General features: G+C 37.7%; 1 protein-coding gene and 1 pseudogene across 7 annotated transcripts in view; one reads left to right on the top strand and one right to left on the bottom strand.

Annotated features, from left to right (window-relative positions):
- Nucleotides 1–1,734: 1,734 nt before the first annotated feature.
- The window catches only part of LOC105527573 (cytochrome P450 2C20), a 102,828-nt gene continuing 84,448 nt past the window's right edge, over nucleotides 1,735–20,114 (bottom strand). For all 6 annotated transcript variants that reach the window (XM_011963932.1, XM_011963931.1, XM_011963934.1 and 3 more), the window contains 4 exons: nucleotides 11,885–12,026; nucleotides 8,979–9,166; nucleotides 3,946–4,087; nucleotides 1,735–2,270 (listed from right to left, as the gene is read on the bottom strand). In XM_011963932.1, coding sequence (XP_011819322.1) covers nucleotides 2,089–2,270; nucleotides 3,946–4,087; nucleotides 8,979–9,166; nucleotides 11,885–12,026 — 654 coding nt within the window. In that variant the 3' untranslated portion in view covers nucleotides 1,735–2,088. The remainder of the gene's footprint in view (nucleotides 2,271–3,945; nucleotides 4,088–8,978; nucleotides 9,167–11,884; nucleotides 12,027–20,114) is intronic.
- Nucleotides 6,845–8,642, top strand: LOC105527571 (annotated as a pseudogene). The gene has a single exon (XR_001004244.1). The product of XR_001004244.1 is annotated as a voltage-dependent anion-selective channel protein 1 pseudogene (transcript).

The raw sequence follows: 20,114 nt of genomic DNA, 5'->3' as shown, positions 1-20,114 counted from the left end.
CTGCTTGTTCTTATAAATAACTGTTTTACATGGAACCTTTCAAAAGAAATACTGACCTGATTCCAGATAGTTGAAGTATTTTAGTATGTATTTACTCAAAACAATGTGCTTCTCTTATATAACTATAGCAAAACCATCAGGATCAGAAAATCAATGTGAATGCATTGGAACTTTCTAATTCTTGTTCCTGTTGGTGTTTTACCAAAAGTCCTAAAATATATGCTTTTTGTCCCTCTCATAATTTAGTTATCGCATGCCACAACTAGCTGTCACATCTCTTTCATCAACTTCAGTGTGGAGCAGTTCTTTAGTCATTACGTGACTTCCACGACATTGCCAGTCTTTGAGAGTATAGGCTGAATATTTATAAAATGTCCCTCAATTTAGTCCTGTCTAATGTTTTTTAATGATTAAATTGAGCAGATGAATCTCTGCCAGGAATATCACAGAGGATACTTTTCATTTTTGAGTGATAGACAATTTCAATGTGTTTCATTAGAACGATGTCATTTGATTACTAGGTTCAGATAGTGTGTGGCTGTCTTCTCCATTGTAACTATGTTCTTCTCAACTATGTAACTTAGATGTATTCTGTGGGTAGATTCTTTGAAATTTTGTAATTATTGTAAACTCAAAATAAATTCCAAGCCTGCTTGGACAAGGGAACCCCAGCAAAAACCTTAAAAACTGTATTCCAGGCCATGAGAGGATGGGAGATCAGACATGTCTCTTTAGACCCCCTCCCTTTTGTGGTTGACACAAAACAATTCATCAACATTAGTGTTAAAATAGAGACCATGAGACTGATGGGGTGGACTCTTTGTGGCAATAAGATACCAACTTATAAATAGGACCTAAGGTCATGGCAGGCAAGAGTTAGGTCATTCACTCCCACGCTTAAAGAATAAACTGTGTTCTAACTGGCTCAAGATTTTAATTTTTCTCTAGCAACTATACAAGCACTAACCTCCACCAGATGCCCACCTCTACCCACTGTTCCACAAGCCATAGCTACAGCTTTCGTTGGACAAGAGACTGATTTCAGTAACCTTATTCTGATAAGAGGACCACTGAACCTGCTGTAGTGGTTCTGACTGTTTACAGAGGCATTGTGCTTGAGTACCCTCATGTCCCTGCTCAATTTTTTCGCCTATGGGGTTAAAGATGAGTGGGTCAGTGAAGAAATGGAGATTAAGTGTCTAAATTCATGCCTCTGTTTTGGTATTATTGTGAACACTAAATAAAGATTTGAATATTTTTTCACTTTATGTTTTCAACTTAGAGTCAAGTATGAGTATATACTAATCATATTGCTAATCATATGCTCTGGGTTTTATTCATCTCTCTCCAAACAAGAACAAAATCCTTGGAAAGTCTCAACAGATTACATTATTTTTCTAATTTCTATTTCTTGTTTTACACTTAACATAAATGCACCGGCAAATTGATTCTGTGGCCCTGAAGTAATTAGCCTCATTTTCTCTGCAAATAGTACACAACTGAACTGATTCTCTCAATATTTCCCTGAAGGTTGTTTCTTCCCTTGGACAGACTTTTTCTGTCATTAAGCCAAACCTTCAGTAACTCTAGATGGCAAACATCCAGAGACCTTCCTCACCCTCTTCTCCTTTGTCACTCTCTCTGCTTATTATTATGAGGACAAGCCTGGCCTCCTGGCACTCGCTTTTCTTTTATTTCTTGCATTATGCACAAAAGAGGGAAAGTCTGAGAACTGAACCAGCAATTAATAACACTTTTTATTTAGCACATTCACAAAACAAATGGATGTAAATTATCATTCATTAATCACTTTTCTGTGTTTTACAGTGATAACATATTAAAAAGTCAGCATCAGAAAAGTATTAGCACATGTGACAGTCAATACACGTGTTACAGAGTATGAATAATTACAGATATATTTGTGCAGTGACCTGAACAACTCTCCTTAATGGAGGTTGGATGCTCACAGGATATTGAGTGCATGGGAAGATGTGATGAGAGGTCAGAGAAGACATAACAGTGGGAATGTCATTGATAAAAAAGAGTTTCAGGTGATAGCAGATCGGCAGCCAGATGGGCTAGCATTCTTCAGACAGGAATGAAGCAGATCTGGTACGAGGGTGGCAGAGAAATAATCCCTCTGGTAGCTGAAGTAGTATTGAGGTTCTTTAAATCAGCAACAGATTTCAGGTTAAAGTTCTGTAAAATTGTGGTTAGAAATAAAAATAGCTCCATGCGGGCAAGTCCCTCTCCTGCACAAATTCGTTTTCCTGAAGATAACAAAGAGAGAAAGTAGTTACTCCTTGTGTTTAACTGTGACTGTGACAGTATGTTTGTGACTTGCACAAACAGAATATGCAGTAAATAACTGATTAATGATTGGGTAGATGAGTGAACATGTGGATGAATGGATGGATGAAATGATGGATGGATTAATGGATGGTAGGACAAACAAATGTACAAAAAGAGACACATTTGCTATCTTTCTAATATCTAATCTCAATAGGTACCCTTCATTCAGGAAATAGTCATTGATTATCAGCGCCATAACAGTCGCTTCATTATTTATTTCCACATTAAAACAACTCTGTTGCCATTTTGAGTTTCTATCTGTCATTATAGAAATACATGCACATTCTTGTTTCCTGTTCCAAGCCTGATATTCCATGATCTTTCCTTCCACTTTTCACATAATCTGTTCTCAACTCTAGTCATACACACTCTTCATCAATCTTGAACACACCAAGAAGTTTCAAGTTTCATATCCTGTTGTTCATTTTGGCTAAGATAGATCTTTATTAAGCTACATTCAGGACATAGGTTCAATTTCATTTCATCTTCACACTCTTTACAATTCCCTCAAGTAATGAAATCCTATGCTCTCTGGTTTTCCTCAACATCATACTCATGTTTTCATTAAAGCATGGATCACCAGGAATCATAATTCTGTATTTATTTATCTATTGTGCTAAAATGTGAATTATTGAAGGAAGTTCTCTGTCTTTGTCATCTTGCTATCTACAGTGCCAAATATAAAGCAGATACAAAAGATCAAAGAGTAAAGGAAGGAGATTCCATGGCCAGAGACTTAGCACACAAAGCACAGGTGTGAAAATCAAGTATCCAGGATATATGATCATCATTGGAGGAAGACAGGGTGCTATGGAATCACTGCAAAGTAACCTCCTCCCTTGACAATGTTTCCAGAACCCCATAATTTTTTGGCAAAGGTTCTGACATCCTTGATCTAAAGCAAATGTCCTGCTCTGTCATTCATTATCTCCTTCAAAATGCCCAGCCTTCCCTTAAATTTTATCACCTCCTTTGAAGCACATCAAACGTCCTCTGAGTTTCTTACTCCATTTTATGCCTCACTGTATTGTATGAGAGAGCAAGAAGCATGCAGATTCCCCCTCTAGCCCCTACCCAGGGGCCTGTGCATTCCTCTCTCACTGTCCTGGTCTGACTAAATTACAACGACCTGTTTACTCTTCTTCCCTAACTCAGGAGTGAGCCTCTGTTCTCATTGAAAGTTGTGCCCTTGGAGCTCAGCCTGGGAGGTGACAGACACCATGTAGAAGACACTCAATGCAGTTGTGGACTCAGATACATTCGCCATGGCAGGTAAGGACAGATCAGATGAATTTTACTTTCCAGGAGGAGCTCTTGGGTGCCTTAGTGATGTATCTAGTGGCAGAGTTCAGTCAACCTACATGTTAGTTTTCTCAATTGGGAACAGTAGGGTTAACTCCTGGAAGCCCCACTATCTGGCCCAACAATGAGGGTATATTGTGAGGGTGGAGCGCATGAGTATTGAGAGTGATGCTCTTGATCATGGACAAATAGTGATTCTACCAGCCCCAGAGGGGGTGCCATGTAAATTCCAACTGATTCCAAAAAGTTCTCTCTTTCCTTCAAATGCAAATGGAAACGAGATTCTATTACCTGCTGAGAAAGGCATGAAGTAGTCACTTTTCTTCAAGTTGCCATTCTCATCCAGAAAGTGGCCAGGGTCAAAGATCTTTGGATTAGGGAATTCTTTGTCATCATGCAGCACAGAAGTGAGTAATGTTACTATCATTGTGCCCTGGAAGTAAAAAAACAGATAATCTGATTTATAAAGAAGTCCAAAAGTGAGAAGTAGTAGTGGACATCATGTAGCCCCATATCATTGATCAATAGGTGAGGGAACTAAGGTCCAGCCAGACACAGTAATTTACATGGATGAGCTAAAGGCCTGTGGTGAAAGCTTGCTAAAGAGCTTTCCAATCACATTTGAAGTCTTACATCTTGGATACTTATGTGCAACCCTCTGAATGTGTTCTCTAGATCATCAAGTTTGGATGCCCTTGTCTGTCCCCATCACCTCAAATTTCACAAATCTTGTATTTAGATTATGTAGATTACGGTTTAAAATGGAAGTCTCTGTTGACACTTGAAATGTCCAGAGTATCTGTTCATAGAACTTTTGTAAATAAACATGTAATCTATTTTAATATGATGTCATCTGGGATGATAACCACAAGTGCAATAACCAGTAAAAACTATTGAGTGTTTATTATTGCCATGCTACAGATTAATTTTAGCTTAAAACACTGAAAAGATGATGAAATTAGAAAGATTATCACTTTGCTACAATTCAAGTCAGGATCATCAGGTCAGGTAAGGATCATCAATTAAAGCTAGAAGCATTGGGTGTGTGATTCTGGAAGCAGGAGTTTCACAAAGTCTTCATGTATTCCCATAGACTTTTACTAGTTGTGTATAAAAAGCAGAACCCCTACAATGGTAAGATCTGGAGGGTACCACTATATTATTGAGGAACTTAGCATGACCAATAATGACATATGTGACATTTTATGCTCCCACCTCATCAATGTGATTCAGTGGGATATTCAGTGGGATTCAGCACCTATGTAGTTTTCTTGCCAAAATTGTAGCTGGAATCTGCCTCTAGAAAACAGTCACACAAAACTAGCCTGAGGAACATTTTAAATGACTGCTGGTCTCAAAAAGGTCAACTGATGGAAAAGAAACAAATAAGGAAAGGAACTTTCCTTGATTACCCGAGGTGAAAAGGTCAACATAAGTGAATTATGTGCTTGTTCCTTGCCTGGATGGTAAACTGCAGAAGAAAAAAACCATAAAAATATTCTAGAAAAATTGAGAAAATTGAAATGTAGGCTGTATTATTATTTGAACAATAGCTACTGAGCGTGAATACTCTATTATTGTGTATAAGAAAAATCTTTGTTTTGGGGCATACATACTGCAGTATTGAGGTGTAAATAAACCTTGTATTGAGAAAGAAAAACCTCTTCTGGTTGTGTGCTTTGGTAAAAACAGTGTGGATTGAAGTCCTAATCTTTGTAAAAAATCAGCAATAATTAGGGAAAACCCCATCGCATCTTGGTAAGTTATGAATTCTGTCTTCTCTGGAGGATAACATTAGTAATTGAAATCTTATCAGTCTCATTGTTTTCCTTCATGAAAATATAACTTTTATTACTTTTAATTGAATAATAATAAGTGGAATTGTGTAGTTTATAGCATAGCAACTAAAACATCTGGATGAATACACAAACCATATGATAGACAGCATTGTAAAGCTGCAAAGACCAAAACTGGCCTCAGATTACAAAGACAGTAACTGGCTCCAGTGAGGGGAGAACTTCAGAGGGGTGAGCTCATACCTACAGTCAATTTTTGACTGTGTTCATGTCATATTCAATTCTGAATCGGGACAGGAGGTGTTGTCATTATAACTGCCTATGAGAAGTGAATGAATCCACTCTGGAAAAAGATAAACATTCTCCGAAATTCTGCATTTTTTCATATATAATCTCTGGTACTGAGCCACAGGGTTTTAGGCATTTGAAAGACACAACTAAGCAGTCACAAGAAGAAAAGTGGAAGGAAGGGAAAGCAATGAAAACAGACCCACATTAGGGAACATTTCTCAACTAGTTTTATGCAGCCAGCATTATCTTGTTATCAAAACTCTGAAAAGAAAATATTGAGGAAGAAAAATTGCAGACCAAAATATCTTATGAATATAAATACGGAAGTCCTGAGCAATAAATAACAGAGCAAATCCAGCTGTTTGTGTATATTTCGTATATTTAGTGAGGGATGTGAGGCCAGTATATACAATCATATAAATAGATGCAGAGAAACAATTTGATAAAATTGCACACACATTCATGACAAAAATTTATATAAAAATAAGAGAAGAGGAAAAACTTCCCTAATCTGATAAAGAATATCTACTAAAATCTTAAAGATTTCTGATAAAGAATATCTGCTAAAATACTTAAAGCATCATTCTCAGTAGTGAAATATTAATATTCTTGTAGTCTACCCTCCAGCAGATCAGAAATGAAATAAGGATGCCCTCTATCACCAATTCTATTCAGTGCTATCCTGGAAATCCTAGCCAGTGCAATAATGCAATAAAGATAAATTGAACACAAAATCATTGGAAAATAAGAAATAAAATACATATTAACCTAGATAGCAAAATAATGTACATAGAAATTCCAAATATATCTACAGATAAATTATTAGCAATGATCAGTAAATTTAGGAAAGTTGTTAGATATAAGATCATCAAAATAGTATAATTGAATGCAATTACATATACCAATTACAAAGAAATAAAAAAGCATTAAAAATTTATAACAACAAATTATTAATTATCTAGGAAAAAACCTGACAAAAGAGTTGTAAGTCACTGCACTGAAAATAAAACATTACTGAGAAAATAGAATAAAACTCAATAAGTTGGGAGCATAACCATATTCATGAATTTAAAAATTCAATGCGTGAGGCTTGCTCTGCTCAGCTCCCTGCCCCCGCGCCACAGCCCCTGCGGTAGCCGCCTCAGAGCCCGCCGCTACTGCCTCTGAGCAGAAGATGGCTGTGCCACCCGTGTATGCTGATCTTGGCAAATCTGCCAGGGATGTCTTCACCAAGGGCTATGGATTTGGCGTAATAAAGCTTGATTTGAAAACGGAATCTGAGAATGGATTGGAATTTACAAGCTCAGGCTCAGCCAACACTGAGACCACCAAACTGACGGGCAGTCTGGAAACCAAGTACAGATGGATTAAGGGCGGCCTTACGTTTACAAAGAAATGGAACACCGACAATACACTAGGCACCGAGATTACTGTGGAAGATCAGCTTGCACGTGGACTGAAGCTGACCTTCGATTCATCCTTCTCACCTAACACTGGGAAGAAAAATGCTAAAATCAAGACAGGGTACAAGCGAGAGCACATTAACCTGGGCTGCGACATGGATTTCGACATTGCTGGGCCTTCCATCCGGGGTGCTCTGGTGCTGGGTTAGGGGGGCTGGCTGGCCAGCTACCAGATGAATTTTGAGACTGCAAAATCCCGAGTGACCCAGAGCAACTTTGCAGTTCCTACAAGACTGCTGATTCCAGCTTCACACTAATGTGAATGACGGGACAGAGTTTGGCGGCTCCATTTACCAGAAAGTAAACAAGAAGTTGGAGACCGCTGTCAATCTCGCCTGGACAGCAGGAAACAGTAACAGGCTCTTCGGAATAACAGCCAAGTCAGATTGACCCTGACCCCTGTTTCTCGGCTAAAGTGAACAACTCCAGCCTGATAGGTTTAGGATACACTCATACTCTAAAGCCAAGTATCAAACTGACACCGTCAGCTCTTCTTGATGGCAAGAATGTCAATGCTGGTGGTCACAAGCTTGGTCTAGGACTGGAATTTCAAGCATAAATGAATATTGTACAATTGTTTAATTTTAAACTATTTTGCAGCATAGCTACCTTCAGAATTTAGTATATCTTTTACTGTTGTATGTCTGGGATGCAAGTATTGCTAAATATGTTAGCCCTCCAGGTTAAAGATGATTCAACTTTAAGATGTTACCTTTCCAGAGGTACAGAAGAAATCCATTTCCAAAAAAGGTCCTTTCAGTGGTAGACTTGAGGGGGAACTTGGTGGCCCCTTTGAGATGCCAGGTTTCTTTTTTATCTAGAAATGGCTGCAAGTGGAAGCTGATAATATGTAGGCACTTTGTAAATTCATATTGAGTAAATGAATGAAATTGTGCTTTCCTGAGAATCGAACCTTGATTTCCTAACCCTGATTGATGAGAGGCTCACTGCTTGATGGTGTGTACAAACTCACCTGAATGGGACTTTTTTAGACAGATCTTCATGACCTCTTCCCACCCCAGTTCATCATCACCTCTTTTACACCAAAAGGTCTGCAGGGTATGGTCACTGTTTCTTTTGTACCATTTTGGAGTGGAGAAGGTGGATGTGATGAAGCCAACAATTCAGGACTTATTCCTTCCTGTGTTATGTTTTTGTTTTTGTTTTTGTTTTTGTTTTTTGCCCTTGCACCAGAGTATGAAATAGCTTCCAGGAGCTCCAGGTATAAGCTTGGAAGTGTCTGTGTGATTGTAATCACATGGTGACAACACTCAGAATCTAAATTGGACTTCTGTTGTATTCTCATCACTCAATTTGTTTTTTAGCAGTTTAATGGGTACATTTTAGAGTCTTCCATTTTGTGTGGAATTAGATCCTCCCCTTCAAATGCTGTAATTAATGTCACTTAAAAAAAAACTTGAATAAAATATTGAAACCTAAAAAAAAAATCCAATGCATGAACATGTTAAGTCTTTCCATATTGAACTACACAACGAATGTCACCTTGATAAAAATTTCAGAAGTGTTTTGGGAAATTGACACACTGATATTTTCAACAATTATTTGAAAGTGTAAACACCTAAGAGTAGCCTATTAAGGAGACCTAGCTTTATAAATCTTTATAGACCCAAACAAAATAGCAGAAAGTCCATCAAGCTGCCACATGTATGAGTTTTGCACTTCTCTCATCTTCTGTTGTTAGAGGACTGGAACCAAACTAGCACTGTGGAAATTTCAGAAGCACAGAAATATAGTGTGAGAGAAACAAGCTTACCTTGGGGATGAGGTAGTTTCTGAACTTAATATCAGTGGTCACTGCGTGGGGTACACCGGTGGGGACAAGGTCAATGTATCTCTGGATCTCGTGTACTACAGCATCTGTGTAAGGCATGTGGCTCCTATCCTGCATGCAGGGGCTCCTGTGTCTGCCAATTACATGATCAATTTCTTCCTGGACTTTAGCTGACAAGACACAAGAAAGAACTGATGGAAAAGGAGATATATGGAACATTTGTCATAGCAATTCATGGCCACATTAAACATGATGTAAAAATCCCAGCAATGTTACAAACATGAGTTACATGTGCAGAAGTACAACCAGCCATATAAAAAGAATTACTGTAATATAGATACATATCATTCTCCTACAAACTAGTCATTACAGTGCACAAGTACATTTCTATAAATTAGCATATATGACAACTAATACAAATTTAAGTAATACATTATTTAAAAAATAAACAGAAGTCAAGAAATTACAGTGCTTGCAAATAGAAAAACAGGAATCAAATATTATATGTATTACCAAATAATATATGGGGTATAATGTGAAATTGTAATGGTTTTGTAAATATATTTGCGTGTGCGGTGGCGGGGCGGGGGCAGTGATGCAATTAGCACTGGTACTCTCTTCGTTTTTCCACTTCCCATTGTGGCCACTTTGAGCATGCTAGCAGCTTCTTCTGAAATTTATATTTACATTTCTAAATAACCACTATCTCTTTCTATGTTTTACTTAACAATTTTTAGACAATATTTAATGATTTTCTGGTATGCAAGATGAGAATTTTTACCTCCATCTCTGTTCCATATATAGACGCATGCCCACAAAGTGATATTTGTACACACAGACACGTACATATGCACACACACAATTCTCCTCCTTCTACTTACCATAATATATTTAGACCACAATTTCTGGTTATATCACTATTCATTGTTTATATCATTCTAAATATACTCACACAAGTGCACACACACACACACATACACATATTCTTCCTTGGTTCTTTAGTTAAATCACAATTTTCTATTCTTCAAGTTAGAGTATTTGCACATGTTTGAAACTCCTAGTAAAAATTTCCCAATTATAGGGAAATCTCAGACTATCAATCACATCTCTTTGGTTCTTGAAGTCTCCTCTACATGTATTATTCACCTGGTCCCTTCTGAAGTGGTTGTTTCCTAGGAGCCCAGCAGCGTCTCTGACACTCTCATTCTCTTACATGGGGTCTTCTGATTCCTGGCACCCTTAATTTCTTCTGACTTGGTTTCAGACATGAGATGGAGCACAATCCCCAGTACTGGAGAAAGTTAGTATAGAGGGTGAAATTTGTAACAAGCATGTAGGTCCCAAATACTTTTTTCTATGAATACACAAGATAGTATGATTGGGAATTCTGATGCTATCTGAATGCTGATATTTTATATATGACTTGATATAACTCTCTGAAAGATTTTAATTTTCCCTTTACTTCTGGTGCTCTGGAATTCCATGACTTTTTGTCCTGTGATGGATATTTTCATTTCATTCACTCTGCTGAACACTTGTAGATAACTTTCTATTAAGATGGCAAAATATGGAGATCTTTTCTCTAGACTTGTTTCTTCTCTGGAGAATATCTAGCTGCTGAATGTCAGGAAGCAAGATGAAGAAAAGTGCTGAGTCTTTGAATCTGAAGAATAGATATTTCCCAAACCTTTTTTTTCTGGCTTCACACCTCACACTTTCCTGGCCCTGTAAAGTGTCCCCGAGTACAGGGGGTTCTTAGGCTCAGTTTCTCTGGAGAGTGTGCTTCCCTTTTCCAGTGGGAAAAAATCAGGTACCTGATAAAAGGAGTCATGGAGGAAACCTGGGCAGGAGAGCCTCCCTTTTCATTCCCTACCTTCTTTGGCTCTTGGTGCCTCCAAAATACTGAACCTTTTGAGAATCATAGTGACACAGATTAGCTTCTCCTCTTGATAAATCTTCCTCTGCTGATACTTGTTACAACTCCATCCTCTATGCTGTGTCGATTGTCAGCCCTCCATTGTTTCTCTGTGTTTTAGAAATTTGCCAAAGACTTATTGGCTGTTTTCTATTCTCCTCTCTTTTTACTTCAACAGGCTAATTTTAATTTGTAATTTAGTTATTGAAATTTCAGTGGGATCCTGACACAGGGAAGAAGGTATGTTATCTGCTGCCAAACAAGAAGTATTTAAATGTAAATTCTAAGAAAATGTAGAGTTTAAAGGTAAATTGTAAATTCTAAAGAAAAGTTGCATGTGAAAGATGCAATTATTAATCCCCTTCCAAATATTCCTATTTGGTCAAACAGCAGTTTTATGAAACACACTTCTAGAATAATAAAATTCCTTTAGGTATGGTCTCTGCTTAAACAGAAACACCTTTCTTAGAAGCCTAACTTTTAGTTTACTTCCCAGACTGGAATTAATCACAGGATGCCTCAGTACAATTCTAGAATTCCACTTATACTTCAATAAGGATGTTTTCATCTCCCTACCTCAGCATTAGAGCATGGAATTTTCAAAATGAGAAAAGATATCTTCAAGAATGAACCTACTGTTCAAAGTGGACTTTTCATAATAAAACCAACATTCAATACTAGGCCAATTTATGCTGGCTCTCCCTACCACAAATTACCTCTGCTGATATCCAGACACTTCATCAGGGCTTTATTTATTTTGCTACTGCCATACTGTTTTTACTGATCTCAGTCATCCTCCTCCATTGTGTAAAGATGTCCTTTTTAATCATGTCATCAAATTTAGGCAGATTACAGCTGATGACACAGAAATTTAAGGAATGAAGCTTCTCTGAGAGAAATAAGGTGGAGGACACTGGCACCATCTTCTCAACGTTGTTCTTAAATTCACTTTGTTCATCATCTGTGGTCCTACCTGTGACCTCTGGATGCTTCAGCAGGAGCAGGAGTCCATATCTCAGAGTGGTGCTTGTTGTCTCTGTTCCAGCAACAAATAGATCAGCTACAGTGCCAACCAAGTTTTCAATAGTGAATTCTGACTGTTGGTTGTCCTTTTCCTAGAAATGATTTCATGCAATTATTTGACAAATTATGTGCCAGTATATCTAAATACACTAAGTTTTTAAAAAACATACTATGTTATAAAGTTAGCCAAAAGAGATACTGGACAGTACAGTATTAGAAAAAGCAACTGTATGGTATGGCAGAAACTGCAGATCAGTTGACTCAAACTTTATTTCCTGATAGGCCTACAAGTTCCATTCATGAAACCATTTGCCACTTAGGTTAGTCACACAGAGTATTTCTTTCCCCAGAAATAAAAGCAGAAGTATACTGATGCCCTGTCTTAGTTCAATTTGTGTTATATAACAGAATACTATATACTTGGTAATTTGTAAAGAAAAGAAATTTATTTCTGATGATTCTAAAGGCTGGGATGTCCAAGAGCATGGCATTTGCTTCTGGCAATGGCCTTCTTGCTACTTCATCGCATGGCAAAAAGTAGAAGGGCAAGAAAGGGTAAGAGTGAGAGCAAGGGTGGGGCACAATCACATTTATAACAAGCTGTCAAGAACTACCCCACTCTTGCAATAATGACATGAGTATATTTATGAGGGCAGAACAACGATGACGTAGTCATGTTTTGTTAGGCTGCACCCACCAACACTATTGCATTGGGCATTCACTTTTAGCACATGAACTATAGAGGACACATTCAAACCAGAACATGAATCTTCTTCTATTTTTTCCTTATTACTCAAAACACAAAGTGAAGGAGGAGTAGGACTGACATCATCTTTGGACATGAGCATTTGATCATAGCAATGAAGACTTCTATACTAAATATGGTAAAAAAAAAAAAAAAAAAAGAAAGAAAAGAAGGCACGTGACTCTCTCATGCTTAAGGGCTACCATATTATTTCTAGTCTAGCCCACCATAAGACTTCTTGTATTTGAGATGTATAAGCCAACTATTTGATTATGCTCTTGATATAGTTTGGATAATAAATATTTATCTCTCTCAAATCTTTTGTTGAAACTTAATCCCCAGTGTTGTAGGTGGGACCTGGTGAGAGGTGATTGGATCATGGGGGTAGGTTTCTCATGAACGTTATTTCCCTTGATGCTATCCTGATAATAAACGAGTTCACGTAAGATCTGGTTGTTTAAAACTATTTCTCCAACTTGCTTCTCCTCTTGCCATGTGATGTGCCTGTTCTTGCTTTGCCTTCTGCTATGAGCAAATACTCCCTGAGGACTCTGCAGAAGCTGAGCAGATGCCAGCATCATGCTCGTACAGCCTGCAGAACTGTTAGTCAATTGGGCCTCATTTTCTTATAAATTATCTGGCCTCAGATATTTCTTTGTAGCAATTCAAGAACAGCCTAACACATTCATTTTTATGATTTTTTTATTATTTGTAAGTGAACAGTATTTTAGTGTATAAATATAGGTAAATTAGGGCCATATCATGAAAAGTGTTACATTCTTGAATCAAGAGTTTGCAATTTTCTTCTGTCAAAAATTTACAAAGACTCAGTATCACCTACATATTCATTACAAAGCTGAAATGTGTGAAACAAATACGTCAACAAAACCAAGAATGAAATATTGTGAAAGATAATGAGTTCACAAAGACAAGACAGGTCTAACAAAATTGTAGTCCAGATGGGAGGCAACAGGCAACTTATTCTAATGAATAAGTTCAGAAATAAATAGGAAAATACAAAGTGAAGAGAAATGGCAATTATTAATACAAAAACGTGAGGCATTAACTGCCTATATTGGATAAAGAAGAGTAGGGGTAACACAAATGCCAAGGCTAAGGGACTAATTGAATAAAGTTCTCATAAATTGAAAGTGTGGATACACCTACAATGAGTAAAGTATTTGAATTAGTAATCAAGAACTCCACCCCACCCTCACCACAAAAAAAATGTTCCAATTCAAGATTACTTCACTAGTGAATTCTACCAAAATAGTTGAAAAGAGCTCAGATCCAAGGGAAAAGGAAAGGGAACTTGTATGAACAAGGTAATGTCCTCGAGAAGTCTCAAAACCACAGCCCACTCCAGTACTTGTGCTCGTGAAGGCAAAGAAGGTCACCTTGACTTCAGATCCCAGCAGACTGCCAAATTGGGTAGGGAGGCTGAGAACATTCCTACCTGCCCTTTCCATGGATTACTAAGTCTCTCAGGGTTTCACCTCTGCCAGCTTCTTTTTATTTTATTTGTGTGTGTGTGTGCATGTGTGTGTGTGCGTGTTTGTGAGTTGTAGATTCTTCTTATGAATTGACCAATAAGCTCCATTGCTCTCTCTTTAACAGTCCATTTGGCCTATGATTATTCATTCACCTGTAATATTGGCTCTTCCTTCTGAGAATAATTGATGATTGACATCTTTGTAAATCAGCTGGAAATCTCTGATGCTTCAGGCTGTGGAAAGGTCTGAGAGATATACAGTGCTTGGGTTCCACTCTTTGCCACAAAGGAGAGCAATGTTGAGTGGGGGTTAACTGGGCCTAACTGTGCTTGGCCTCCCAGGAGCAGGTGCAAGCACCACCTCTGATGGGGGTGGCAAGAGAGTGACATAGACTCTGTAAGATTTACTCGGTTATAAATAGGCTTAGTGATTTTCTCAAATGCCAGCTGTACTAGCAATGTACTCGGTTTGTGAACACACTGAAGACATTCTGATTAGCTGGGGTGATGTGGGTATGGTGTTAGCTGAGATAAGACAAAAGTCTTCTCCTTCCCAAATGTTGTGTTATTTTGCCAGCAGATGTTGTAATAGACTGTGCCTATTGGCTTCCAGCTAGGAGGTGGTTCTTGCAGGAATGAGTCACCTACACTAGTAGCTGTGGGATTTGTGCTTGGCTTGTATTACCCAGGGGAACATGTAGAAGAGTGAAATATGATTCCTATATCTCACCATATACAAAAATTAACTCAAAGATGGACTAAAGACTTAGATATGAGACTCGAAATCATAAAAATTCTAGACAAAAACCTAGAAAAACCTCTTCTGAGCATTGGTGTAGCCTAAGGATTTATGACTCAGTGTTTAAAAGCAATTTCAATAAAAATAATTGACAATGGGACCTAATTAAACTAAAGAGCTTCTGCACAGTAAAAGAAATGACAAACAGAGTAAACAAACAACCTACAGAATGGGAGAAAATATTTGCAAAATATACCTTCAACAAAGGACTATTTTCCAGAATCTACAAGAAACTCAAACAGCAAGAAAAAAAAATCCAAACAATCCCATTAAAAAGTGGGCAAACAACATGAACAGAAATTTCTCAAAGGAAGATATACAAATGAGAGAGTGGAGCAAGATGACAGAATAGAATGCTTCACTGATTATTCCCCATGCAAGGACATCAACTTAACAGCTATCTACACAAAGTGTACCTTCATAAGAACCAAAATCAGATGAGCATGAGCAGTACCTAGATTTAAATGTATATCACTGAAAGAGGAACTGAAGAGATAGAAAAAATAGTATTGAATTACTGACATCCTCTCTTCCCATGGCAGCAGTGGCATGGTTCAGAGAGTGTTTCTGAGTACTGAGGAAGGGAGAACACAGTAATTATAGAGCATAAAATTAATGCTGTTCTGTTATGGCAGAAGGGAAAACAGGCCCAAATTCAGCTGATGCCCATTCACAGAGGGAGCATTTAAACCAGCCCTGGCCGATGCCCACTCACAGAGAGAGCATTTAAACCAGCCCTGGCCTGAGGTGAATCTCTGATACCAGTGGTTGGAACCAAGTTTCTACAAGCCTCATCACTGTGGACTATAGGGCTCTGGGACTGTAAATAAACTTGAAAGACAGACTTGGCTACAAGGATTGTAACTTTTATGTGAGTCCTAGTTCTGAACTGGGCCCAGAGACAGTAGACTGGGGGTGGGAGGTGCAACTTACTGAAACACTAGCTGAAGATGGATAAGGGGGTGCTGGCATCCCCCCTGTCCTAATCCCAAGCTGCACAGTTTTCACTTCCAAAAGAAACTCCTTTCTTCTGCTTGAGGAGTGGGGGCTTGAATAGCTAGAAGCAATACCCAGGTACTACGTTGAGGGCTTTGGGTAAGACTCTGAGACTTGCTGGCTTAGGTAAGACTCAACACATTCCCAGCTAGCTGGCTATCAGGAAAGACTCCTTCTACTTGAGATATCAGAGTAAAATATAAAGGCGACTTTGAATTGCAACTAGGTACCAGCTTGATCACAGGTGAGCAGAGCACCAAGTGCACTCCTGGAGTCTCCAAAACCAGGACTTGGCTCTTGTGCAGGGTCTAGTATTCTGAATGGGCCTTTGATAGCACTGCTCAAGAGGTGAGACTCCACTGCCCTTGGAAAGGAAAGGGAAGAGTGAGAAGGACTGCATTTTGTGGTTTAAGTGCCAGCTTAGCTGCAGTACAACATAACACCAAATAGATTTCTTAGGTTTTTGACTCTTGTCCCTGGCTTCTAGGTGGTACCTCTGGATATGCCTGGGTACTGGGGGAATTTGCTGCACTGAAGGGAAGGACACAGGCCTGGCTGGATTCACCACCAGCTGATTGTAGATGCTTGGAAACATAGGCAGTAGCCAGGGAGTGGTTACAGCAGGCTTTGGGCAAGACCCAGTGCTCTGCTGGTATTAAGTCTGACCCAGTGCAGTCACAGTGGTGGTAGATACATGAGTGCTTGTGTCATTCTATCCCCAGTTTCAGTTGGCTCAGAACAGAGAGAGAGACTTTGTTTATTTAGGAGAAACTAAGGGAAGAGAACAAGAGTTTCTGTCTGGTAATCCAGAGGATTCTCTTGGATCCTATCCAAGACCATCAGGCCAGCATCTCTACAAGTCTTCAAGAACCACGGCATTATTGGGCTTGGAGTGCCCCTAAAGCAGATACAGCTTAGATCACAACACTTAACTCATTTCCCATTTATTAAAAAAAGTACAGTTCACTGCCAGTGCAGTATTCTAGGGGCAAATTGAAAATAGGTTAAGTCCTTTTTAATATCGGGAAAGCCTACCAAGAAGGATGGGTACAAAAAAAGTATCCCAGACTACAAAGATGACAAAAATACCTAACTCTAGAATGCCCAGCCCCAGATGAACATCTACAAGTATAAAGAAAATCCAGGAAAACATGACCTCACCACATTCACTAAGTAAGGCACCAGGGACCAATCCTGGAGAAACAGAGATATGTGATCTTTCAGCCAGATAATATAAGATAGTTGTTTTGAGGAAACCTAAAGATATTTAAAATAACACGGAGAAGAAATTCACAATTCTATCAGATAAACGTAACAAAGAGACTGAAATAATTTACGAGTCAAGCAGAGATTGTGGAGCTGAAACATGCAACTGGCATACTAAAGAATGTATTAGTCTTTAGTAGAATCATAGAATAGTAGAAGTGATCCAGCAGAAGAAAGAATTAGTGAGCTTTAACAGAAGCTATTTGAAAATACAGCTAGAAGAGACAAAAGAAAAAAGAATAAAAAACAATGAAGCACACCTACAGGATCTAGAAAATAGCCTCAAAATGCAAATCTAAGAGTTATTGGCCTTAATGAGGAGGTAGAGAAAGAGAAAGGAGTAGAAAATGTATTTAAGGGGAAATAACAAAGAACTTTCCAAAACTAGGGAAAGGTATCACTATCTAAGTACAAGAAGCTGATAGAACACCAAGCAGATTAAACCCAATGAAGACTACTTCCAGGTATTTAGTAATAAAACTCCCAAAGATGTCCTGAATTGTATTGCCTAGATTTTCTGCTAGGGTTTTTATAGTTTTGGACGTTACATTTAAGTCTTTAATCCATCTTGAATCAATTTTGTATAAGTTTAAATACATGAAAATTAAACAATATGCTCCTGAATGAACAATGGGAGAATGAAGAAATTAAGAAGAAAATTGAAAAATTTCTTGAAACAAATGACGAGAAAACACAGCATACCAAAACCTATGGGATTCAGCAAAAGTAATACTAAGAATGAAGTTAATAACTGTAAAGTGTCAACTACCAAAATAGAAGAAAAACATCAAATAAACAACCTAACAATATACCTTAAGAATCTACGAAAGCTGGAGCAAACCAAATCCAAAATTAGTAGAAGAAAAGAAATAATAAAGCTCAGAGCAGAAATAAATGAAATTGAAATAAAGAAAACAATACTAAATATTAATAAAGCAAAAAGTTGTTCTTTAGAAGCATTAAAGAAAGCTGACAAACCTTTAGCCAGACTGAGGAATAATGTGACATGATCCAAATACATCAGTGATGAAAAAGAAGACATTACAACTGATATCACAGGTATTCAAAGGATCATTCGTGGCTACCATGAGCAACTATATACCAATAAATTGGAAAACTTAGAAATAATGAACAAATTCCTAGATACATACAACCTACTGAAATTGAACCATGAAGAAATCCAAAACCTGAACAAAATTATAACAAGTAATCAGACTGAACTCAAGAGAAAGCATCCTAGTAGAGAAAAGCTCAAGACTCAATGACTTCAATGATGAATTCTAGCAAACATTTAAAGAAGAACTAATACCAATCCTACTCAAACTATTTCACAAAATAGTGAAGGAGGGAATACTTCCAAACTAATTCTATAAGGCCAGTATTACTCTGATAACAAAACCAAAGACATGTTAAAAAAAAAAATAGGTATAGGCCAATGTCTCTGAGGAATATTGATGCAAAAATCCTCAAGAAAATAGCTGCAAACCAAACTAATGAATACATTAAAGAACTCATTCATAACAACCAGGTGGGATTTATCACTGTATGCAAGGGTGCTTTAACATATGCCAATTAATAGATGTGGTACATCCTATCAACAGAATAAAGAACAAAAGCATGTGGTGATTTCAATCGATACTGAAAAATTATTTGATAAAACTCAACATCCCTTCATGGTAAAAGCCCTAAAAAAACAAGGTATAGAAGGAACATACTTCACCATAATAAAAGCCATCTACAAAAGACCCACAGCTAGTAACATACTAAATGAGGAAAAAACTGAAAGCCTTTCCTCTAAGGTCTGGAAAACAACAAGGATGCTTACTTTTACCACTGTTGTTCAACATTGTACTAGAATACCTAGCTAGAGCAATCTGAGAAAGATATGAAGGAGATCCCAATTAGAATGGAAGAAGTCAAATTATCCTCATTTGCAGATAATATAATCTTATATTTTAAAAAACCTAAAGACTCCACTAAAAAACTACAAGAAATAATAAACAAATTCAGTAAAGTTGGAAGACAAAAAATAACATACAAAAATTGGTAGTATTTCTATATTTCTTCAGTGAATAATTTAAAAAATAATTTAAAAAGTAATCCTATTTACAATATACACACATAATATTAACAATGAGATACCATCTCACACCAGTTAGAATGGCAATCATTAAAAAGTCAGGAAACAACAGATGCTGGCGAAGATGCAGAGAAATAGAAACGCTTTTACACTGTTGGTGGGAGTGTAAATTAGTTCAATCATTGTGGAAGACAGTGTGGTGATTCCTCAAGGATCTAAAACCAGAAATACCATTTGAGCCAGCAATCCCATTACTGGGTATATCCTCAAAGGATTATAAATCATTCTACTATAAAGACACATGTACATGTATGTTTACTGCAGCACTATTTACAATAGCAAAGACTTGGAACCAATCTAAATGTCTATCAAAGATAGACTGGATAAAGAAAATATGGCATATACACATCATGGAATACTATGCAGCCATAAAGAATAAAGAATGATGCTGGAAACCATCATTCTCTGCAAACTAACACAGAAACAGAAAACCAAACATTGCATATTCTCACTCAAAAGTGAGAGTTGAACAATGAGAACACATGGACACAGGGAGGGAAACATCACACACCAGAGCCTGTCAGGGGGTGGAGAGCAAGGGGAGGAAGAGCATTGGGACAAATACCTGATTCATGTGGGGCTTAAAACCTAGATGACGGGTTGACGGGTGCAGCAAACCACCGTAGCACATGTATACCTATGTAACAAAGCTGCACATGCTGCACATGTATCCCAGAACCTAAAATATAACTTAAAAAGTCACTGAAAAATATGAATAGAAGAGAAAATTCCTTATAACAAT

The sequence above is a fragment of the Colobus angolensis genome, unplaced genomic scaffold, assembly GCF_000951035.1.
Source record: "Colobus angolensis palliatus isolate OR3802 unplaced genomic scaffold, Cang.pa_1.0 Scaffold630, whole genome shotgun sequence".
In the NCBI taxonomy this organism is placed as follows: Eukaryota; Metazoa; Chordata; class Mammalia; order Primates; family Cercopithecidae; genus Colobus; species Colobus angolensis.
This window is presented reverse-complemented; position numbering and strand designations above follow the sequence as displayed.